At 33.0% G+C, this 26,129-nt stretch overlaps 1 protein-coding gene across 1 annotated transcript; it reads right to left on the bottom strand.

Moving 5' to 3' along the window:
• LOC18595651 (NAC domain-containing protein 35) lies at positions 1,830-4,513 on the bottom strand. The gene is made up of 3 exons (XM_007023708.2): positions 4,068-4,513; positions 3,505-3,773; positions 1,830-2,812 (listed from the first exon to the last, which is right to left on the bottom strand). The coding sequence occupies exons 1-3, from the start codon at positions 4,318-4,320 to the stop codon at positions 2,138-2,140; spliced, it is 1,197 nt and encodes a 398-aa protein (XP_007023770.1). The 5' UTR covers positions 4,321-4,513; the 3' UTR covers positions 1,830-2,137.

Below are 26,129 nucleotides of genomic sequence, written 5' to 3'. Positions count from 1 at the left end.
TTCTCTAGTTATTTTGTGCATTATATTTATTATATAAACTGTTCAAGAAGCTCTTCGTTGTTTTTCCTCTTTATTATTTTATGGTTCGTTGAATAATAGTAAAGGCTAGGTTCTGCTTCGGTAGAAAAGGTGTCTAACACCTAATTTTGTATCTTAACACCTAATTTTGTATCTTATCTCCAAATCCATCTCTACTATTATGATGGAAGTTAAGTCCTTTGTAGGAGTCTCGTTGCAAGTTTGAGTTTCCAAACTCCTTAATGAATCTGGACTGTGACTCCTTCACCTTTTAACCCTGAGTGCGATACCTTAAGACAATTGAGACCAAAGCGTAAGCGACAGGTCTTTTAAACTGTTTTGGAATGTTGGCTTTTAGCAAGCCTACTTGACACCTACAAAATTTTATCTTCCAAAAGATTGCATTTGCTTGTTAGTCATCATTAACTTTAGGTTAATTTAAGTTCAGTAACATATAGTTTCAAGAATTTAAAGAAGTAGGGATATGATGATGGTTGATAGGGTCAACTTGTAATGTCCGGGCATTCTCACGGTCGAGAACTTCATTATGAAAATCTCAAAGTTGTGATGGATAACATAAAATTTATATGATTAAGAAGATTGTATAGCTTAAAATCCTGATGAACAAAAAAATGAAAAACGTAAACCTTATAACTGAAATGAAAATCATAACACGCTGTAAAGTTCTTTATGGCCAAAAAAGTAATGGATCATGTAAACTACGATTGAAATCTGAATTACGAGTTATGCTCCATGACGTTTGGGGATGTTTTTAATTTAAGGCCCTTCTCAGCATCTCTTATTTGGATTTAGTTGATCTAAAGGTTCAAGAAATCAAACCCATCTGCAACAAATTTAAATTGTCTAATTGTGTGTTAACTTGTTTAATATGTTACTTCGTGCCGAAATGAGAGAGAGAAGGGTGTCACCACGTCAACTATCCCCGACGGTAAAAATGGTAACCGTACGTTTCTTTCTGACTGTCAACATGCATTTATTTTCATTCACTGAGGAATAAAAAAGAGCTGATAAAGTAGAATTAGGTCATAGGAGGACAGTGCGCTGCACACAGTCGGGCCATGGACCTCTCTAGTTCTAAACTAAAAACGCCATAGCCACAAAGCTCCGCCCGCAATGAAGCAAGCACGCCCACAAAGTGTGCACATGCAGTTCTCCCTGACTTTGCAGCAATAATGACTGCACCCTAGATGCCTAGTTTAAAATACAGCTACGCCCTATGACTTGGTTACTGCAGACAACTAGACCAGATTATCCATGCTCTATGTTCTTTAGTGTCTATAATTACTCGCGCAGGGAGAGTCAGATGGGAGGGGTTTTGTAAATCCAACTACTTTTAATCAAAATGAAGATAAGAAGATGTGTGATTTCCTTGATCGTGGGCGTGCTCTTTCTCAATGTTGTCTGCTTTTGATTCACCTTTTAGCTTGAGTGCAAAACATCCAACGATGTTTTTCCTTTGGGGACGACTAGTTAAGCTTTTTTCACGAACAAAAGCATCAAAACAGGACAGTCATTGATGTCTTCATTGCGGATGTTTGTTTGAGGGATGGGTTCAACCGCACTTCTGCAATACTCTTCAAGATGTATCTTGCTTTTCGCTAGTAATCTTTGCTTTGGGAATCAATCATCCATCGATCATCCCATCATCGTTCTCTGGTGTACAGTGACACATCAGAGAACAAAACTCCATTTCAGGCCATGTCGGTGTTTTGAAGCTTAAAGAAAATGTAATTCTGATTAAATTAACCAGATTCAGTTGGATCTGGAAACATTACTTTGTCTTCAAGATCGACACTATGAATAAGTTGATGACAATATTTATTCCTTCTTTAACTTGGAGCCCCAGGATGCAGTGCCCTGACCTATGTAGCTAAACCCCAGCAAGAAATTACTACTGAAGGAATCAAACAACCTCATAAAAACCCAGAAAAAAAAAAAACTACTAGAGAAACAAATACTAGTTGATCGATATCAGTTATATCTGAATGCTAGCTAGTGAGATAGTAAAAATGAAAGTAGAGAAATTAAGGACGTCTAGACACAAATCAGTAGAGCAACATAGAGTATATCTATATGTATGATATATGCAGTTCAGGGCCTACTTGAAAGGATTGTTGTACTCCCTATTTGCCTCGGGGATTGGATTCCACTCCCACAGCCGGTCAGAGAAGGCCATCGGAAGCGAGCTGGGCAGCATGTTGAGAGAAAGCTGCTGTGATTGTGGAGGCAACGTAGAAAACTCGGATTGTTGTTGCTGTTGATGATGATGATCACTATAGTAATGCTGCTGCTGATTCATTGTAGCGTGTTGGTAGCTTACTAGCCTGTGGAGATCATCGACAACATTTGGCGAAACAGAAGAGCCAACTGTAAAGACAGTTGTGCAATTGGGGACCAAAGAGCTGCAGCCTTGCTTAGACTGATTTAAGAACATTCCTTCCTCTTCTATTCCAGATGGTAACCCAAGTGTTGTGCTTATAGGAGCCATCGGACGGTATACATTCTGCTTGGAAAGTCCGAGAGCTGTTGTAACATCGGAAGTACTACTACTGCTTCCATCAGTTTCACTAATCTTTTCAATCTCCATTTGTTGTGATTGTCCTCCAAAACCTTGAAACCTTTCCATGGCTTGTTGAGCAGCATCGTGGGGATATTTCTTGCCCGACTGCTGCCCTCTTAATGAGGCGGATGGCCTGGTTGGAAGACAACGAGGGAGCGAGGGGTGATCTTCCACTCCAGCTCTCTTATAGACGCGGCAAAGAGATATTTCAGCCTGGAAAAAAGGAAACACGGAAAGAAAAAGAAAGCAAGGAGCCGGTGAAGGACGAAGCAAATTTCATGGAAGATAAGGGACCTAAATTAAAAATTTTCAAGACATTGAGCACCGTTGCAGTTATTAGAAGTAGCAGTAGTATTCAATACATGTAAGGGCCGTATGGGTCATTGAATTTGAAGGTCATGCATGTTGCTATCAGTTTTGAGAGAGAAAGATTTAATAATGAAATCAATTAAATAACAACAAGACTGGAAACCCCACTGTCAGTAATGTTCTTTGTGATGCTATTATCTTTATCTGTTTGTCTTGCTCCATATACGGAGCAAAATCTTGCAATTATATATTGATTTCCTGAATGGAATCATGCTGTACGTGCTTTGGATCGTGGTTACCAAAACTGAAACTTTGGAACTGACAATTAAACTTGAAAAGCCTTTTTTTAGGAGAATAAGAAGATTATACTAGTTTGAATTATCTAAAAAGAGAAATTAGGGTTTTGTGAAAGGAGAGAAACGTATGATTCAAAATTTTCGGACCCAATGGATCTTATGACCCGCTGGATGTGTAAATATCAAGTACTGTTTGAGGAACTTGAGGATGAAGGAGCCCAAAAAGGCTCTTCTGTAATTCTTCTATATCAAATATTGATGATTCTTTGTGGATCGGAAGAGCTGTAGAAAAATGGGTACCTTTTGGTAACGCTCAGTTTCGTGCTGAGGTAAACGATACTCGTTCATAATCCAACTGGTGCGGATGCCTTTCGGAGCTTTTCCGGAGTAGAAGACTAGGGTTTTCTTGAGGCCAATTGATCGAGAGTTCTCTGCTCGAATCATGCGGTCAGCTCCTGTTGCTTTCCAGTAGCCAGAAGTAGTAACACGGTTTGGTCGATCCCCGTTTCTGTACTTTCGGTCTCTGGGCACGTAGAAGAACCATTCCTTCTCCCCAATTGCTGCCAAGGCTGATGGCAGAAAATTATATAGACAAAAGACAAAGAAGATGAATCACTGTGATTGTTGAAAGAACACGTATAGATATACTTGAATACATATATAAATGATGATAATAATTAAAGAGGAAATATTTTTTAAACCATGAGATGAAAATCTCACATGATAAAGAGTAGGCACTCCAAGGATGATGAAAAAAACCAAAAAAAAAGATTTTTAAAAAACCAAAGGAAAGAGAATGATTGATTAAGGAAAGAGACAAAGAGTTGTTTGAGAAAGATAGGAAAGCAGGGTAGGTAGTTTACCAGGAAGCTCCCACGGGTCATAGCGATATAGATCAAGAAAAGTAATGAGTTCAACATTGAAGCGCTTGCCCTCAACCTTACGGCGAAGGTAGAACTCTACAAGTTCTTCCTCGGTAGGGTGGAAGCGAAAGCCAGGCATGACCATGTCGTGTTCGTGGTCATCCTTGCTGCTGCTGCTGCTGTTGTTGTGGTCGTCGTTATTGTTATTATCGTTGGGGTCGTTGCTCATGGTTGCTGCTGCTGCTATTGCCATAAACTAAGCAACAAATGGCTCATAATCAGCTCCTCCATGGGTTTGGCCTCCCCTCTTTATACCTGAGGGCTTTGTACGAATCGAGTGGTGCAAGTGGTAGGCAAAGATAAGAGAAGGTTAAATTATCGTACTGCCCAAAAGGTAAATCTTCTTTAATTTCTATCTCCTTAAAGAAGAGGAGGAGGAGGGGAAGAAAAGAAAAAGAAAATTTTGAGAGGGGAGTTAAAAAGAAAGATCTACATAGCTTTCAGGCCCTACATGGGAAGAGGTATGCCTAAAGGTGTTAAAGATGAGAAAATGACATGTCAAAAAGTGGACAGGATGGCCACAGCCATTAGCGGTGCGCTTGGACTTTTCTTCCACCATAGAAATTCTAATTTTCTCTATTCTTTTTATAAATAAATTCAACTCTTCTAATTTTTATTCAGCGGATTCCACACTAAAGTTAAGGTGTTATATATCACCCGTCGCTTACTTATTAGTTTAGTTATATTGTGCTGTCTATTATCCAAATTATTAGCATATATGTACTATAAAAGTTAATGCTCTTTTTGTGTCTCATAAAGAGTCAGAATTTGATTTTTTTTTATTATTATTTTTGTGTTTCGCTCTTTTTTCTTAAGATCAGAGGAACAAATCCATGCCAGGCCCAAGCTCTCATAAGTGTACTCAAACCATATGACAAGTTGTAGTGTGCTTAATTGATCACTTTATTCAATAAAATGTCATTTGCCTTTTAAAAGAAATAAATTTTTAAGGTATAAAGGCATTTGTGATTGTGATGCTCCAAGGAAAATTGGATACCCTTAGCGAAGCTATAACCTGATACCTGCGACATAGAGGCCTTGAAGATGAAAAGCAATCAAGAGAAACTTGAAATTCTGTAGTTTCTGTCTGACATTAGATAGAATATATCTTCTTGTGCTTATGGTTAGGTCTACCACTTTACCTATGCTTAAACTCCATAATTAAGGGCATGGCTCAGCTCAGCTAATTTTTTTATTTTATCACCTCCATTCCCACACATGCATTATTAATCTTTCTCTTTTCTTCTAACCTTTTCGAATCTAAGATTAATACATATAGCAGTACTGGAAGTTGGATGGTGGATTAATTTGGGGGGCTGGTTGTAGGCACGGTACTGTTAGGCTGCTTAGATAGTTAATGCTGAAGCACGATGACGACCGGGCCGGGCCGTGGCGACCGCAGTTTTCTATGTCTTAAGTACATTGACTATATTAATTTACAAGTAGAAGTAAATTACCTTTCTGTATTTACTCTAACCATTCTTCGCTCAAAAACATTTCAAATGCTGTAGGATAACCAGCTAAGAAATTAAATGGAATTAACATTTGAGCGCAGTAATAAGTTAGTTAAGGTTTGTTATGATAAACGCCCACTCAATTAACATCTAAGCGAACAGAAGCATAATCAGAAAGAAAAAATCATCCACTCAAAAAACAAGAATTTAACGTGTTTCGACACTCAACTTATCTACATTCATGGATGAAAAAAAATAATTCACTAGTTGTAAAGAAAAACAAACATATCAACAAATCATCAACAATCAACACTCAAACTCACACTCATAAAACAATTCTGAATTGAAACACATAAGAATACTGTTACTCGGTCTCAACAAGCACATTCTCATATAGTTCATAACCAAACGCAAAATCACACACATGAGCACTCAATGTCGGAGCCATGTTAAAGTTGAGGCCCTCTAAGATTTTTGAAAAATTCTATTGTTAATACATACATACATAAATACACACACACACACGAACACACCAGATTTCTCAATTTACTAATGACTCCCAAAAAAAAAACTATGAACCCCAATGATACACAAATATTCAATTTCAAAATCCCAACCAATTACCAAAAAATATTTAAGTATAATACCTGAAAAACCCCTGAATTATTGAAGAAAATTCAAATAAACTATTATTTTTTTATTACATTCCATCAAGTCCCTATATTTTTATTTTGCGTTAAATAGACTCTTATGATTAACAGTTAACTACTTGTCATTAGTCAAAATGAGACTTGTCATTTTATACCCACATGATGACAATGACATGGAGAGTAACAAACGTGGCATGATCATGTCATCATGCCACGTCATCATTATTATGACAAGTGACCATGTCATGTTAACATCTTATAATACAAAATGACAAATGACATTTTAATTAATAACAATTAGTAAATTATTCGTCATAGGAGCTTATTTGAGTTAAAATAAAAATATAAGAACGTAATTGAATGCAATAAAATAATAAGAGCTTATTTAAATTTTTCTGAATAATTCAAGGGTGTTTTTAGGTATTATGCCAAGAATTTACTATAATTTAGTTCTCATTTTTCAAACAAAAAAAAAACCTACAAGAGAAATGGATTTTAGCTAACGCACCTTCATTCTAATAGACCAAATAAAATAATATTATCCTTTTGATTTCACTAAACAAGAGAAAATAAACTTGAAGTTCCAATTGCAACATTATAAACTCAATGCCCTAAATTATTCTAAATTGTGGAATTTATCTATAATTTCTAAACTATGTCAAGGATTAGTAAAGACGTAAATATCAAAAGGGTATTTTCTTGTTGATAGATTGATTCTCCCTTTTATTGACTCTTTCGATTTCTATTGAAAGAGCATTTTCAATTATAACAATTCTCCAAAGAAAACTTCACAACAAAATGGAGCATGACTTCCTTCTAGTGAATCTTATTGCCTACATTGAGAAAGGAATTGCTAAAACTTTTTTGACTCTTCTTAATGATTTTGTTTCTATGAAAGAATCTGGTGCTCAGTTTTAAATAAATGCATCTAACTTCTCTCTATTTGTAATAGTTATATTTTTTTCATTTTAGTACTTGAACTTTTATGTATGTCGTCTATGTTTATATTTGGCATATAACTTTTTATTATTTTTTCATAAGATAATATTATACATCAATTATGCTAAATAAAACTTTTTACGTTAAATTCTTTACTTTAGTTTGGTCACACCTTATTTGAAATTCTGACTCCGTCTCTGTGAGCACTCTTGCTCAGTCTCAACACATCTTTACCAAACATTAAACATTCACACTCATTATCTCTCCCTTAACTTCATGAGGTGCCTACGCATCCAACCTTTTAAACTGTACAACTCTACTTCTTTCTCTCATAACTCACCCTTTGAGACTCCCCTATATTTATAACTATATTTGTAGCGCAGTTAACTTGACCAACAAGAATCTATTTCCTCTTAAAATTTTTGCCTAACAAGCCTTTTTATTTGTTAAGTAAACTTGATTGCCAAGCATTATCTTCCAACCAACTAAAAGATCTATCAAAATCTATTTGGTATTTAAGTCACAATTGCTAACAATAATTTCATTAATGGAAAATGGGATAAATAAATAAATAGAAAAATTCAAATACCTACTTTTTTTTTGTCCAACTTTTCTTAGATTGATCCATTTTATTGTCATCGTCATAATTTAGAGATATTGCACACAAAAAAATATAGTCGTTAGAACCAAAAATGTTTTAACATATTAGTCTTATTAATTACAATCAAACTCTCTCTTCCTTTGTTTCCTTTTTTCTTCAATTTTTATTTATTTTTCAAACTTTCACAAAACAAAGGGTAAGTTCAATTGATCACTTATGTTCTTGAAGTTTCTATTCAAGCTACCATTCTTTAAAAGATTACAATTGGATCAAAATCGTTGGATAAGTTGTGTAATGACTTTCACCCAATTAGTCTAGTTTGTAGTGTCTATAAGATTTTAACGAAGTTTCTTACTAATAGATTAAAGGTATTGATTGGTGAAGTGGTTGGGGAATTCTGATATGCCTTCATCAAAGGTAGGTATATTATTGATTGTGCATTGATAGCAAATGAGTTAATGGATTTGATGAGAAAGAGGTCGGGGAGTGGGCTAATTTTTAATGTGGATTTTGAAAAGGCCTATGATAACATTTGTTGGAAATTTCTTGATTTTTTTACGGGCAAGATAGGTTTCAGTGATAGGTGGATGGGGTGGATCATGGAGTGCATTTTCACATTTTCAATTTTGGTGTTGGTGAATGGTTGCCCCCACCACATCTATTAGATTGCGTAAGGGGTTATGTTAGGGTTAGTCCCTATCCCTTTTTTTGTTTAGCAGTGTAACTGAAGCTCTAAGTGTTTTGTTGATGAAAGCAGAGCAAAGGCAGATGTCTTAGAGCATTGTTATGAGGGTAGGGGGTAGAGTAGTGTCACACCTTCAGTATAGGCATGACACATTTCTATTATATAAGATTCAATTGGAGGATATTATTAATATCATGAGAATATTTAGGAGTTTTTAACTGGTGTTAAGGCTTAAAATTAATTTTAAGAACTATAAGTGTGGGGATTGATCCAACTATGTTTGGCTTTTAAACGGAGTTTATTTGTTATAGAGTTGGTTCCTTACCAATGACATATTTGAGACAGTCATCAAGGACTAATCTTAGGTGTCTATAGACATGGAAACCGATGTTAGAAAAGATTGAGGAGAAGTTTGCAGAGTGGAAGTCTAAACCACTATCAATGGGTAGTCGAGTTACGATCTTACAATTGATTTTCACTACCTTGCCTTTATATTACATATTTCTTTTTCAAGCAACTAAAGGCGTGATAAATGAAATTGAAAGGATCTAGCAGAGATTTCTTTAGAGTGGAAGTGGTCCTAAAAATAAAATGCACCTAGTGGATTAAAGTACCATTTGTGATTATCGAGAGAATGGTGGACTTGGATTGAGGGACCTTGGGATTAAAAATAAGGCTTTTCTTAATTAATGGATTTTGCAGTATAGAAATAAAAGGGGAGTCTATGGAGGGAAATGGTGGAAAGGAAGGTTAGTTGTGATTCCATGAGTTTGATTCCAGAGGTTGTGGTGAATCGTTAAGTTCCATGCTATGGCATAATATTATTAGTCCCTTTCCCCCACTAAAAAATTTTTACTACAATTTACTTTCGACTTTGGAGTGGTTATTGGGAATGGTAGGAATTTTTCCTTTTGGAAAGGTGAGTGGATTGAAGGTTAAATGCTATTTTCTAAGGATATTTTCTTTAAAAATAAAAGAAAAAAATGGGGGGGGGGGGTGAAGTTAGTGACTTTGGGGAATTTGTTGGTAAGGAGTGGACTTTGAGGGTGGAGTTAAGAAGTATAGTGTTTGGGTGGGAAATGGGACAATGGAACCAAATGATAAGGCTTTTGGGAGGGTATCCACCTAATAAAGGCTCAAGGGATAGGCTTGTATGGAAATGTGAGTCTAGTGGGGTTTATATTGTCAGGTCATTTTGTAAGTCGGTTATGGGATAAGGTAGAGTTAAGAGGCATGGAGACAAGTTTGAAAAGATCTTGCATTACAAAAAGTTGAGGTTTTCGTTTGGCAGTTGTTGTTTAGAAAAGTAGTAGTTAAGAGTGAGTTTAATAAAAGAGGTATGTTGACTAGAACCAAGGCTAATTGTTAGCTATGTTGGGTGAAGGTGGAAACTATTGAGCATTTGTGTGGTGAATTGTCGAAATTGTGGGGATTATGGTGTGACTTTTGGAGTGTTGCATGGACTACATTGGGGGATGCTAAGGTTTGTTTCCTAGCACGGAATGGAGTTCAACATAAAGATGGAGATAAGGATGTATGTGTTATGGCATTTTTCACGATGGTCTAGACTTTATGGCTATTGCACAATGAGATTGTTTTTTGGGGCAAGCATTGGGACATCAAGCAAGCTTTTGATCATGTCAAGTTAAGGGTTGTTTCATGGGGAAAGGCTAAATGGCCAAATATGATGACCAACATTAGTGATTTTGCACTGCCTCAAATGTGGCTGTGATATCGAATAGAACTGCTAAAATCAAAATCACTATGGACTAGTCCCTACCATCGATAGGGTGGCTAAAGTTTAATGTAGATGGTGCGATTAGGGGTAATTTGGGGGATGCATGTATAGGATGTGTACAAAGGAATCAAAATGGAGAGGTGAAAGTAATTTTTTTCTCAGTCAATCAGGGTGTGCGATGCTAATTTAACTAACCTAATAGCTATTAACAAGGCTTTTACCATTTTTGTTGCTTCAAGATGGGCTAAGACATATTATCTCGAGGTGGAGAGTGATTCATTGAATGTTTTTAAATAGGTGATGACTCCTAGCATGCTCTTTGGAAGCACAGGAGATGGATTCTCATCATTGAATCCTTGAAAAGCAAGGTGAAAGGATAAGAGGTAGTGCACACTTCGAGAAGCGCTAATAGTGTTGCTGACAAATTGGCAAATGAGGGAGTTCTTAGAAAACCAGATCTGTTAAATGTCTATCGGTGATGTTAGGGTGTTAATTGATTCATGTGAGTTGAGAATGTTTGATGATTTTGCTAGAAATCCTATGCTTCTTGTTTGTTCATACTGAAGTTTCGCGCTTTTGTCATCCTTTGTTTTCTGTAGCTGGGGACAATGGGAAATGGTTCAAAACCAAACATTTGGCTTGCTCTAGTATCCCACCAACACTCAAGGATAGGAAGGGCTAATGGTTGTCGATATCTCACCTCTTATTTCTTATATGCCTTTCAAGATTTTCAGTGCCTCATAAATGCAACATATGCCTTTTATTTTATAGACAATGGCATTAATCTAAATCCTATTAAGATTTTTGTAACTTTTATGGTATTTGTAAAATTTCTTAACAAAATTATAATCATTCAATTTAGTACTAAGAAGTCAATACTTTTTTTAAATCAAGTTTAATTTTATCTCCAATTTTACATTTTTACTTGTTATCTTTTAGTGTGTATGACCCATTACGTTCTTAATATATGTTATCTTTAAGTTTACATTCAAATAAAGTTAAACTATATTAAAAATTAAGGTTATAATGGTAAAATAATGTGATGTACTTTTTATTTCCTCTCACTTCTCAACTATATTAAACAATGAATGTGATTGTTTTATTAATTATTAATAATAAAAATATTTAAAATGATAATTTAGAAATTTAATGCACAGGTATGATCAATTTTTTAAATGAAAAAGTTTTTCAACATTCTTACTTTTATATAATATTACAATTGTAGATTATAAATTATAGATAACCAATGAATTTTAGTCTCATTGATTTATGTTGATAAACTTTATATGTACTAGCGTGTGCTTAACCCAAGATTCTTCAAAGTTAAATTTTTAAAATACAAAAACATGCTTGATTTTTTATTCATGATTGGACAGTACAAGCAATACTAACCGGATTAATTGTTGGGATTCAATGCACTGGTATCTTTCACCTCCTTATTTTATAACCCTTCAATGGGTGAGATTTTCAATACTTTGTGTAGATAGGATAAGAGATTTAGTTTTACTTTTATATAATGAATGGTTAGTCCAAATCATTATAGGATTTAAGGTTTCCTACATAAGTCTATCCTCTTTAAGTTCACATTTAATATTAGAGCCTAGTCCACTTTATTAGATCATATTATTTACTATAATATTGTCACTTTATAAAAAAAATATGCATACCCTTTTTTTCTTAGAAATAGAAAAATAAATTAAATAATGTAAGTCCACATTTTAATTATTTAGAAAAATTTAACAATCTCTCACTTAGACTATATTATTTAAATTCAAATTTTGAAAACGCATTTTATTGAGCACAACTCATTGGATAAGATACCTTAAAACTTTATGAGCTCAATTTAAAAACAAACTGTTCTTAAGACCACTCCAAAAGATCTATCTGTCTAATAAAATTTGTGATATAGAATAATAGTATTAACTACATCTACCAAAGATACAATAACTATAATCACATACACCGCTCAATCCCATAGGCATGAAGTAAATGTGGTAGTGTAGCAATGAATAGCAACATTTCTTTAATCATCTATTTCATATGTTGTATTCACTTCTAAATAACTTTATTCTCCACTTTATGCAGTCCAATTGGCATGAGAAATACTTTATGATCTACTCAATTAACTTGTAAGCTTGCATTACAGATCTCGAGATACTGATTATGTGTTAGAGACATACCTTAAGGTTATCAATTTATGCCCCAGCCTATGCTTAAGACTAAGACATGTCTAAGTCTTCACATATGTAAGAATCTATATATACATAAACACTTTATTAGTGAATATCTTTGAATAATCATTAATAATAAAAAAATCCAAATACATCGTCAACGATGTGTTCCAAACAAATTAAGCATAAAGCATAAAAAAGAATAATATCAAATCGCCCCACTAACCAAGCACATTAAAAAACTATAAAACACCCATGTCATAAATATGTTTCTTGAAAGTCATAATGCGCAATCCCTTGGTCAGAGGATCAAATACCATTTCATCAGTTCTAATATGCTCTACCTAAATGTCACCTTTTTTTCACAAGTTCTTTAACTGTCATATTTTATCTCTATTTGCTTAGCCCATTGATACCTCTATTATTGTTTGTGAACACAACTACTACAACATTATTACAGTACAACTATATGAGTCCAACAATAGAATCAACCATCCACAGTTCTGTAATGAGATTTCTCAACTAAATAATCTATGTAGCTACTTCATAACATACTACAAATTCTAATTGCATAGTGGATGAAGTCACAAGCACCTAATTTGCACTTTTCCAAGATATTGTTGACATAAAAATGTATCATGATGTGGAATTCCTATCATCTGAACAATTGGCAAAGTTTGAATTTGTATAACCCATCAACTTAAGGTCCTTAACCTTTCGATAAAACTAGTATATAATCCTTAGTTCTCTTTAAATTTCTCGTCACCGTCTTTATAATTACCCAATGATCTTTACCATATTAGAGAATATTCTCCCTAAAAGACACATTACAAATCTAATATCAAACCTTATGCACACTTGAGTATACATCAGGCTTGCCATTGCACTCCGTATGGTAATACTGTCATAGATTCCCTATCAACATCATTTTAGGACATTAGACCAAGTTCAATTTACCACCTTTAATAATTGGCACATCTCCACCTTTGTAAACAAGTATAGAAAATCTATTCAACACGTGATCTATGTATACATGTTAAAAGAGTCCTAACATGTGACGAGATCAATTTTTATGGATTTCAATCTCAAAGACATAGGTTGCTTCCCTAAGATCTTTCATGTCAAATTGCCTAGACAATAACCTTGTAGTCTTTTCCAACATCCTTAAAGCATTACTAGTAAGAAAAATATCATAGACCTACAAAATAAGAAAGACACACTTGGTCCTATTGATCTTGATATATGCATCTGTCTGCCTTGTTCTCAACAAAATCAAAATATGTGATTACTTCATCAAATTTAATATAATATTGCAGAAAAGCTTTATTTTTAGCCCACATATAGACTTTTTGAGTCTACACATAAGATAATATTCACCATCCTCCTTAAATCCTTCAAGCTACAACATATAGACCACTTTAACAAGATTCCCATTCAAGAAAATAGTCCTAACATCCATTTGATGTAGTTTTAAATCATAATGAGCTACTAGTACCATAATTATTCTAAAAGCATCCTCAAAGCATACGTGAGAAAAAGTTTCTTTGTAATCACTGCATTTTCTCTGTGTAAAATCTTTAGCTGCCAATCTAGTTTTAAACCTTTTAACCTTTCCTTTGGAATCTTTCTTTGTCTTGCACAACTATTTACAATGATTTACAATCTATGGGTTTGCAACCCTCACGTAGTTTAATGAGTTCCCACGCACCATTATGTGACATAGATTAGATCTCAACCCTTATTGCATCCTGACATAAATTTGATTTAGGACTAGAAATAGCTTCTAAAAGAGTTATTAAATAAATTAAATGGCCAATATCATAGTCACCCCTTCTGAGATAAAATTTATAGATTTCAGAAGAAAGAGTATACCTCTTTATCTTTGTGGATCTTCTTTGTAGTTTTTTTTCTATAACATTTTGGTGCTAATAGACCTCATTAATATTTGGTTGAACTTGTTCATATTCCCTAATTGGTGTATGCTTAATAACATCATTTTGTATGGGTATAGGAATTCTTACTATCTCAATACGCTTTTTTCTATATCTAACTTTAGGGCAACTAGTATCAATAACATCTAACTCTGAAAACTTAAATGTTTTTGCTTCAACAATGTGACCACCTCCACTTAAGCAATAAAATCTATAGCCTATGGAATGATTTGGATACCTAATAAAATAGCAATAAGTGACACAATACTGTATCTTAGTCTCAATGGGATCATAAAAACGCACATTTGAAAGAAATCCCTAAACATGCAAGTGATTAAAACTAGGTTTCCATTTGATCCACAACTTATAAGAGGTTTTAGGCACATACTCAATAAAAATTCTATTTAAAATATTTAAGGTTGTTTTGACTGCTTTTTCCCATAAATATTTAGGTACATTATCCCTACTCACCATTCTGCTCATCATATCCTTTAAGATATGGTTTTGCCTTTCAACCACACAATTTTATTTAGGATTACCAAGCATAGTGTATTAAGGCACTATTCCACAAATATATTCTTTTGTTGTCATGTTGTGTCATGTTGTGTCATGTCTACCATAATGCTCACTACCCTTATCAGACTTGACAATCTTATTGGTTTTTCCAAACTGTTTCTCAAATGCAATCTTAAAGATCCTAAATTTATCAATAACTTTAAACCTTTTTTTAAATTAAAGACATATAACTATAACCAGAAAAATCATCAATAAATATCACAAAATATCTATGATTGTAGATTGTATGGATATATGGTTCAAAATTATGTTACTGTGAATAAGTTTTAATAAATTGGAACTTTTATTTGATTCCTTTCCCTTTATCTTAGTCATTTTACCCCTCAACACATGTGTCCGAGTCATCATAATTAATAGTAGTAAAGATATTATCCTTTTTTAACCTTTTGTTCTTTCCATGGAGATGCGACCAAGTGTTTTATGCAACAACAAGGAAGATGTTTCCTTTATGTGGGACCTTTAGACAACTCTTTCAACATTATATGAGGTGGCATAAATATTAGTAGTGGCTAAATATAATCTACATAATGCATGAGTTAAAGACCACAAGCCAATATCTTGAATCAATAATTATCTTAATAATTAAATCCTTTATTTTGAAAGCATAACTAGCATTGTTTCATACATAAACTGAAACTAAATTTTGTCTAAATGACAGTATATAGAAATTGTTTTTCAAAAAAAGTGTATTTTCAGTATTTAATATTAAGCAAACTGTTGGTACAAACTCAACTTCTGGCTTTATATTATTGCCAACTGTGACTTTAGACTCATTCTTGTTTGGCTTACTATTGCTTATGAACCCTGGTAAGGTAAAATGACATATTAGGTACACCATTGTCTAGCCGCCAAAAACTAGCTAAGGCTTCAATTGGATTGGATTCATAAACAACAAGAATGAAAGAGTTACATTCATGTTTGTACTTTCCTACCAAAGTCTTATTTTTGAGACAATCTTGTTTCTTATGTCCTTTTTTATTCAAAAGAAACACTCGATTTCCTTCTTGATGACAATTTTAGGACCTTAAAACACTGGTAGATTAACCATATTTTTTCCTTTTATCCTTTACTTGTTTAGGAGCATTAAGTTTATATTTCTTACCTTTCTTATGAAAAGTTTTGGTAACAAAAAGAGCATTATTGGTTTTTTTAGTTTTGATCTTATCTTCCTTAGCAACACATCTAGTGATAAGATCATTAATGATCCAAGACTCATTTTATAGGTTGTATGTAATGGCTATACACCCAAATTCAGGAGGAAAAGTGGTCAAGGCTTGATGAACAATGCAAGCATTAAGAATAATGATACAAGGCCTCTTAATTTGGTTTGATAATGAACCCTTTTAATGATGTATTCTCTAACTCTTCCTATCCCATCATATTTCATGGAATAAAGTTCCTTTTAAAAGAGTACCAAATTCAGCATTCGATGACACCTTATATCTTTGTCCTATGACAGTTAAGAACTCTTTTGCATTAGTTGTATCAAGAAGTCCACTAGCAAATGTTCAAAAAAGGAAATTTTAATAACAAACAGATAGAATTTATTAGATCTTTCTCATGCCTTCAAAGCTTTCTTATTTTCCTTGTAAATTTTAACAGGTCTTTCATGTTTATTTACATTCATAGCCAAGTTTATGTCTTCTATTTAAATGAAAAAAATTCACATCTCTTTTCCAATTCTTAATGTTTAATACAATCAAAATCTTAATGGTGACCATATAGTTATTGATAGAAAATGTTAATGAAAATTTAAACAATGTAACCTAATTAATATAAATACGATAATCAAAATAGTCCAAAATCATAAACGAGCATAATAAATAGGTCCAAGCACATGATCATATAAGCAGCTTAGGATGAATGCATGACATGTAATTAGGAGCCTTTCCACATAAAAATGGTCATAAGAAGATAACACAACCTTTGTAACTTACCACCTTCAGGTGAATAAACTAATAAAGTTAGCCAATTTCCACACACATGCTTTTATTTGCTACCCTTTAACTACAATATAAAACACTACTTTTAGGTGAATGAATGTACACCAAAACCATAGACATCTCTAAAACATATGAGGATGATAATTCCACAAAACTAGCTTATTGGCTACTTTGGTGACTACAAATCAACTAGCATAAATGAAACTTCTCACATTAAAAGATATTGCTTTCTATTACCCATACAAACTTCATGGTATGATTTTATTTATTTATTTTATTATTATTATTAGCTTAATGAGCATTGGACATTGTACTCCAAAAATCATACCTACATATGGGACATAACCTAATGAGATACTCAATCATTATACTTTCATTAATGTTAAAAATTGAAAAATATCACTCTATAAAGTTTTAGTTATCAATTTTTACTATAACTTTATCCCAAGAGTATATAAAATACACAAAAATCTTGGGACAGTACATGTTACCATTAAACTTAAAAATATTTATATGAGTTTTTGTCGAATGCATTGTAGAAATATTTCACCAAAATATTTATAATAATTAATTAAATGCACATAATAAATAAATAAATATTTAATATGCACTAAAAATAAAAAATAGCACAAACAAGTAGCAGAGGGAGAGCGAAAGAAATCTGCTCAAAAAAAAAAAATTGTCAAAAAGCATGGCCCGAGTAGGTCCCATGCACTACACGCCATGAGTGGACCTCGCTATCCAAGTGATTTGCTCTTCTTCAAGACTCGACCAGGGCAAAAACTAACCCTTTCGAGTCTTCTTATTTTCTCCTTAATTCTTGATTTTTAATTGAATAAAAGCTTTCAAAAACTTGATTAACACTTTGTCTTATGAAACCCATGAATCGAGATCAATTGTCCAAAATTTCAAGTTTTGCACCCATTCTTGACCTGTTTTGGTTTTTTCAATATTCAGTCTTATAACCAATCGTTTTTGCAATTAAAACTTATGTTTCATCTTTATAACATATAACAAGTGATTTACAAAGATAAATTTGAACTAAAGCACATAAAATATCAAGATTTTAATCGATTCACAAATTAGGTTTAAATTTAAACCTGAAACTTTAAGTTTTGATTTCTTTATTTATAAGCCAAAACCAACTTACAATCTTTATATGAATTTAAAATCTTTATATGAATTTAATCCTTGCATTAAGAGGAAAACAAACCCTATACTTATTGAAAAATCCAGTGGTGGAAAACTAGTTTTCTGGCTGCCTAAAGATTTCAACTTAAACATGGCAAATTTATAGCAAATCACTGAAAATAATGTTAAATTAGGTCCTAAATCCAAACTATGATTTGCTCTAATACCAATTGATAAATTTTATGTATAAAAAATTTATATTAACCCAAGATTCTCCACACTTTAATTTTTAGAATTCAAAAACATACTTGATTTTTTATTCATGATTTGACATTGGAAACAATACTAATTAGATTAACTATGGGAATTCTCCAATAGGTGACATTCTTAATGTTTTGTGTACCTAAGGGAAGAGACTTAACACTACTTTTATATAATGAATCTTTAGTCCTTACTCATTATAGAATTTAAGGTTTCCTACACAGACTTACACTTTAAACCCACAGTTAATATTGAAAGCTAACCCACTTTCTTAGATTATGTTACCAACTATAATATTGCCAATTTATCAAAACTAAATAAGATTAGTCCCTTTTTTATAAAAGATAACATAAATTAAATAATATAAATTCACGTTTTCATTATTCGAGAAAATCCAACATATACTAAAAATAAAAATAAGAATAATATAATTAATAAGCAGTAGATCTAGGTGTAGAAAAATAATTGGTAGGGAGGTGGCGATGTGGGGCTTGAAGGGAGCAAAATTTTCTGGCGGACGAAGCATAAGCATATATAGGTGGGGGATGGGATGGGTTGGAGATTGAATGTGAAAATTGAGGCTTGTGGGGAAGAGGATGCATCGGTCAAAAGAAACCCGTGACCACTCTACTGTTGCTGATAACTACTGCTCATTTCTCCTCTTTGTTTTTATTTCCTCTCTCATATCTCTTTCATTGTTCCACTTAGATATTTAAATTAATTCCCATTTACAGCTTAGATCAGATGTTTAATTTGTATGTATTTGACCATGAGATGCGATGAGATAATAAGCACCGCAAATCTTCCAGAGAGCCTTTTCGCATTTATTGGAATTACCACTCGTTTGATGTTATGTGTAGCATTGTAGCTCTCTCATGATGCTATTGCTATTTGCTATATAAATAAATTCAATTCAATTAAATATGTCCATCACATATGGTACATCTGTGATTCTCTCTCTCTCTCAAAATATCCATTAGTATTATTTCGTTAGTTCTTTTGCCTTTTGTTATGTAAAAGCCAAACCATGTCTCATTAGAGAACTAAAAACATCAACATACACACGTATCCCTATGGGTCCTCAGGGAATCCAAGAAAGAAGAAAAAAGCTTCTCTCTCTCTCTCTCAATTTCCAGTAACTATGCGAATAAGAATAAAGAAAAGAAAACCCCCCAGTAAAATCGACCCTAGCCAGATAGATGATATTTTTTCCATCCGTGGAAGCGACTTTCTTGGTTTTGTCTTTTCCTTTCGAAGTGTTAAACGGGTGGAAAAGGAAGATATGAAAGTAGTCGAGGGTCGAGAAGGATCTCTTGACTCTTTGCATTGTGGGGAGCGGCTGCATACATGCACAAATGCACAAACATACAAGTTATATATATATATATATATTATATAGTAATAAGTTAGAGAGGGGGAGAATTTTCAATGATAGCGACATCGCTCCTTAATTTGTCCTTTCATCATCTGCCGATGACCATTAATATATTTTGTTTTAACAAACACAGGCGCATATATATATAATCTTTGGATATAATATATATATGTACGTGTGTGTGAAAGAAAGATGAGACTGGAAGCTGAGAAACCTATCTAAAGTCAGTGAGAGCTGGCTGAGTTCTGTCGTTCCTACTAGAATCCATGCCTAAAAAGATTTGGTTACCAATTCAGTGATCCAATTGGTCATCAAATTACAGTTAGGTTGTTTACTTTAACAAGAAGGATGAATCTTTTGGCTTTTTATTTTCACCCACTTCATTATAATATTAATACAAGTATTGACTTATGTTTCTTAATTACTTCTAAGACGTGAAATTAAATCATAATTTTTCGTTTTCGATGGACCCATATAATGGACCGACCATGCTGGCCTCCTGTCTGATTCGGTTCAATCTTTACATTCTGCTGTTTGAGGAAAAGGTGTCTTGTACTGGAAACTTGTAGCCTCGCCCACTCACTGTACTTCTTCGTCATTTCATATTCTTTATGTGCCGTAATTAACTAGGATATATCCATACTTATTGCAGCTCTTAAGTAAGAAACATTGAATCCTCCTTTTGGCAAGTAAAAAAAAAGATGGCAAATGTCTTTGGGTGCTTTTATTTCAAGCTAAAACGTACTCTGTGGGAAATATGTCTTGAATTTGATGACCAGAAGAGATTGAAATGTATCTACTAATCAAAGGGAACCTACACAAGTATTAATGATGCAACTCTTTTTCCTTCTCTTTCTCCAACTGTTGGATTTTCCCTTAGTGATAGATAATATGTATGACTACCCGACCACAACAATATATAATTTTTAAGAATTTTTCAATCTGAAAGGCAACCTAAGTTATATTAGTACATAAAGCTTTTAATTCAATTTAGTATCATTAGTCAAATAACATTGATTCAGTTTGTAAAACTAAAAGAAATTAGATTCAACAAACAAGAACATAAAAGGAAAGTTATTTTAATCAATTTATTTTTAATACACATTCGGAGCTACATCTCATATTTTCTTGAAATTGACGTAATTATTAAAAATTAAAAACAACCGTACTTTAATTTGTCTATTTTTCTGTATACAACTTGTTTTTTTATTTTGTTTTGGTTTTTATTCTTTTCCTAGTAGATAATTGATGTATACTTTTTATTGAGGTATTGGGTATGCAGAAGACTATAGTACTTAAATGTATAGGCTTCGTTAATAGCACCCACATGCTATATTATATGATGGTAGTGAAACTTACAAGATATGGCAAGTTAAATATGATTGACATGATTTTATTAGGATTATTGCAATATTAATTTAAAAATTTCAATTGGCTAATTAATCAAGATCCCAATTAATTGTTACCTTTATTGTATTGCTCTTTACTATCTGCTTTTAATTTATTAAAATTTAGTAGAAACAATGGTAGCTCGCAAAATCAATTGTAAGCAAAATTGAAGAAATCTTTAATTAAATAACACCAATTCTTAAGTAATCGCTAAATTTACATAAAAGTATAATCATGCATTTTGTTCTCTTAAAAGAATTATATTAATTTTAATTAATCAAAAACTTTTTGTTTTGTATCTATAAACACTATAGCTCTTTACTTTTTAATATTAAAATAAAAAGTAAACTTTAAAATGTAACAATCAAGAGAGAAAGCATGGTAGAAATAGATGTAATTTAGACTTTAGTTTAAAACTATGTATAGAATGATGCAAAACGTAGTTGGATGGATCAAAATTAAGATTTAAAAATAAATAACAAGTTAAGATCAAAATTAAGATTGAAACCCCTCAATTCTCCCTTAACCTTGTTAATTTAATTGTATACTTAAAAGAAATAAAGAAACTCCATTATATTTCTTTTCCCTAAGAATTATGAATAATCAACTTATCTTAACAAAATAAATAAATAAATAAAGATGAGAGAGTCTTAGAAATGGATTGTAGACTTATGTTCAATGATATATATCTATGTGATATATGATAAATCTTTCTTGCCCAGCATGATAGAATTGTGGCTTCCTAAACAGTACGGACATAGCCGAGGAAACTTATTCTATTAAGATTACTATTTGATAGACAGAGATCTTGTGCTCTTTTACAATTATTAAATGTTTAAAACTTAACCCATGTTGGAATTTTAAACTTCCTACAGATCATTAACGCACGTGGCACCATCACTACTCCAGCTAGAGCCTAGAGGTGCGTAACGTAGTGGGATTTGCTAGAACGGAAACCAAAAGTCTTGTTCAGAGCCATCCTTGACTCTTGCATTTATGGTAGGACTGGGACTGGGATTGAATTGAGAAGAAATTATATACATCTGATATGCGTTAATATCAACAAAAAGAAAACAAAAGTACGTATTTGGATTTACTTAATTTTGTGGTTAGAAAATGTGAGGGGTAAACAAACAAAGATAATGAATGTAGCTACACTCAAACGGTGGTTAACAGCCCCGTAGTCAATGAGTAAAACCGTGAGGCAAACTTAGATGGAGTTGCGACGGGGCGACCTCGTTATATGCTAAAAGATCCACATAAACATGGTGGAGAATATTAATTAATACATAGCAAATAATATTACTGGAGGGTCCACCTATAAGTACAATGACCCAAGGCAGTCATGTTGGTCGAGGAGCATTTGTCCAGGAGAACCACAATCGCATCTCGTGGCTTGGACCATTTTGGCGGTTGTCAACCCTCTTATCTCTCTCGGCTCTTCCATTCGCAACTGTGATATTTCGTAGCTTATTCTCTTCCAATCATGAATTGTGGTCATGTGATCAAAATTCATGCTAGTTACAGTGTTTCAGATACTAGCCAAAAGAGCGACGTGTCATCTGTAGATATATAAAAAGATGCTAGTAGGAAATATATATATCAGTACAAAACCCAATGTTAAAATCACAAATTAAATGCAAACACAGGGGCTGGCTGCCCCGTTGGAGGGACCCAGAATGTGCTAGGGGTGCTGCCAGTCACCGACCAATTGTGGACTCTGTCAGGGCTTGCTCTTTGAGCCGCCCAACCAATGCTCTAAGTCCCTAAACCCATGTCCAGACAGAACCAACGTTACGTCTTTTTATCTGTGGCCACAAAACTACAAAAACGCACTTTTTTTGATATTCTTCATATGGAATGGAAGGAAATAAAGAATGAAATGAATCTATCCCAAGTGTGTCCATCATAATCCCTAACATGTGGCCGTTGGCTAATTTTGATATGAAAACCATATCATCCGGGGGCAATTTTGACGTAGTTCTTGCTTTTGTTAGACAAATGTTGTTTTCTTTTTAATCTCAAGTAATTCGTTTGCCAAGTTCTATCGTTGCCCATGACATGACGTTTAGCGTTATTCATTGGAATAAGGGTGTAGATGACTTTCCTTTTGGCCACAGGGTGTCAATGACTTTTATGCACGCTAAAAGTAAAAACCGCGGGTGAACCAAGCAGCTTCAAGCCCGCTTTAGCTTTAGCTCGTATGATTTTCAACCAAGAGCTGGAAATGGTTTGGGTGTTTTTCAGCTCATTCCCAAAACCTTTGCGTTTAGAGGAATTCAGGGAAATACATAAAAAGAAGTCCGAGAACAAAACCCATTTTCTCTCCTTTTCTTCTCAAACTTCATTTCATTAATTTTTCATCTATTGAAACTCGGATTGCTTTTGCTACGTTTTACTTCGCCAAAAGTAAATGCATAGGCAAATCTAATATTTTTGATTAATTAAACATTAATTTTTTAATGGGAGAAAAAATGTATAATATTATTTTTAGCTCAAATTATGCCGTTAGTTCCTCTACTCTGTCAAAGTAATAGATTTAATTTTTGTATAATAATTTGTAAAAATTGAGTTCATATACTTTTCAAAATTGACAATATCAGTCTGATCATTAATGGTGTTAAAATTCTTTTCCTTACCTATACTAATATGCTATTTGACTATACTAACCTGATATTGAATTTGATGATGTGGCAATGGAGACCTGACATCCAAGAACGATGCAATGATTATATTGATATGACGTTAGATTTTAAACACAATTTGCGATTTCTATAATCAATCTAGGTGAATCATCCTTAATCACTAACAATATTTTCCATTTCGAATTTTCATTTCCATTTCCATTTTAATTTTCCAGTCTGATTATATTTTAGGGTGATTTCAGAAAGGGATAATTGATTTTTCAATCTGTTACAATATCATTTTGAGAAATAATCAAGAGAGAATTAAGAAAAGGATTAAAATTGAAGAGATATAATTGAGAATAATCAAACAAAGAACCCAAAAACCTATTTGGATTTTTGATTTGTCTCAACAAGTTAGTCAAAAAACTTCATTGCATCGTTCTTAGATGTCACGTCATCAGATTCAATGCCACATCATTAGATTCAATGTCTTTTCAGTATTGTCAACTATCATGCCAACATAAATTATATAAAAATTTTAATACCATTAATGATTAGATTGACATTGTGAATTTTAGAAAGTATACGAACTCAATTTTTACAAATTATTATACAATACTAAATTCACTAGTTTAACAAAACATTGGGACTAATTATATAATTTAGCCATTATTTTTAGATAAACTAATTTTGTTAGAATAAGCATGTTATGTGCACCAGAAATTATTCTTGGGTGTTACTTGGGTTAGGTTTATCTTGAATAAAATAGGTGAAATTATCCTAGTTTATTTAGGTTATCAATTTTTGTATATCAGTTAGAAGTTGGTCTTTGGTTATATTTTTCTTAGTTGTGGTTACAACTTGGTAAAAGATAAGTGATTGGTTGTTATAAAACTCCCTTAGCAACTGTAGTGTAGGTAAGTTTATTCATTATAAATGTGTGATTCAAGGGTTAGGCTTCACTCGTCCAAGTTCTTCCTTTGTGTACATTTTTAAATTGGTTGTTGAATCCATTTGCCAAGATCCAAAATAGCTCCTTGAGGTTAAGGAAGGGATCATGGTGGAAGTGGGTAGAAGATGACCAAATTTTGCTCTTAACAAGCATTTTAATTCAATTATTTGTTCATTTTTAATCATAATTATTTTTTATTTATACTATTTTTAAATTCCAATGAAACATTTTGTTAGAAAAGTCGGTATTTTGTAGTGTACCTTATTAACAAAATGTAAAAACAACAAATGAAAAAGCAAATAGTAAAAACAAAACTTTTCTAATTAGTTATCGTTGCATTAACAATCAGAATGCCATGCAATGTTAATATTTGCCATGCAATTAAACCAACATTCCAATGCCATGTAATAATTTGTTATTAGTCTCCTTCCACCCTCAACTAAGGATATTGTTTACTTTTTCCTTTTAGAACATATGATTTGGGGTTTGCCTATGTAAATATCTCCAAATCTATAAATCTCTTCTCACTTGTTCTAAGGTTTGAATTTGAAATCTCTTACACATAATCTCAAATTCTAACAATGGCGTCCACTTCATATATGGTGTGAGTGTAATTGTTAAGTCGTACATAAAAATTAAAATCAGTTACTACTAGCAACTTGATTTTAAACTTCTTAAGTCATGTGGTTTAGCTTTCGAAAGTTGTTGAACCAATGGTGTTTAGGTGCAAATCATTGTAATTGGTGTTAGAGCATGTGCCAACTTGATGTGCATTTCTACATTGCTCTATTGAGATGCCACATCCCGTTTTCTATAGGATCGTGATTGGCACTAGGTCTTATGTAGGTATGGCCCGTTAGGCCTTAATAAACCTCTTACCATCATTTATTCATATGTGACTTATTTGCCACCATTATCATACATAAAAGCATTTATAATCATAAACACATACAACCATACATTGTCAATACACAATTACAGAATGTCTCAACATAAATTGTGCATATGCATTGCATTAACAATATCTGTAACATATACATTTCATGTCAACTTTGTAATGCACCCTAGCTGCTCATATGGGCTCTCAGGCCATCATTTTTCACATTTACACATTTCCTCAACTTTGTAATGCAACCCACGTGCTCATATGGGCACTTAGGCCATCATTTTTTACATTTTACTCATTTTCATATAAATAAATGCCATTCAATGGCTTAACATTCAAACGTAACAAGTATTTATATACAAGAATATAAAGACTGACTTCTCAAGCAAAATATGACCCGATTTCCTAGGTTTAAAGAGGGCTATTATATCATTTACCAAAAGAAGAATGGATCATGTTTCTGTAACACTAGTGGCTGGACAGCTATCATTAATTTGTAACATAAAATGAGAAACTAATGTGTCAGTCACAAGAACTCTGTGACTAGATACGAGAAGGGGACAAGTAAAGGGGTTAAAGCTTTTGCACAAATATAACCTTTAAATAACCATGTACGTATGATCTTTCAAATACACATTTATCAACTTGCAATTAGATATAATCATGACTTTGAATACACTTTAGAAATCATTT

The sequence above is a fragment of the Theobroma cacao genome, chromosome 6 (assembly GCF_000208745.1).
Source record: "Theobroma cacao cultivar B97-61/B2 chromosome 6, Criollo_cocoa_genome_V2, whole genome shotgun sequence".
Taxonomy (NCBI): Eukaryota; Viridiplantae; Streptophyta; class Magnoliopsida; order Malvales; family Malvaceae; genus Theobroma; species Theobroma cacao.
The sequence above is the reverse complement of the archived record's forward strand: the minus strand, read 5'-3'. Positions and strand labels throughout refer to the sequence as shown.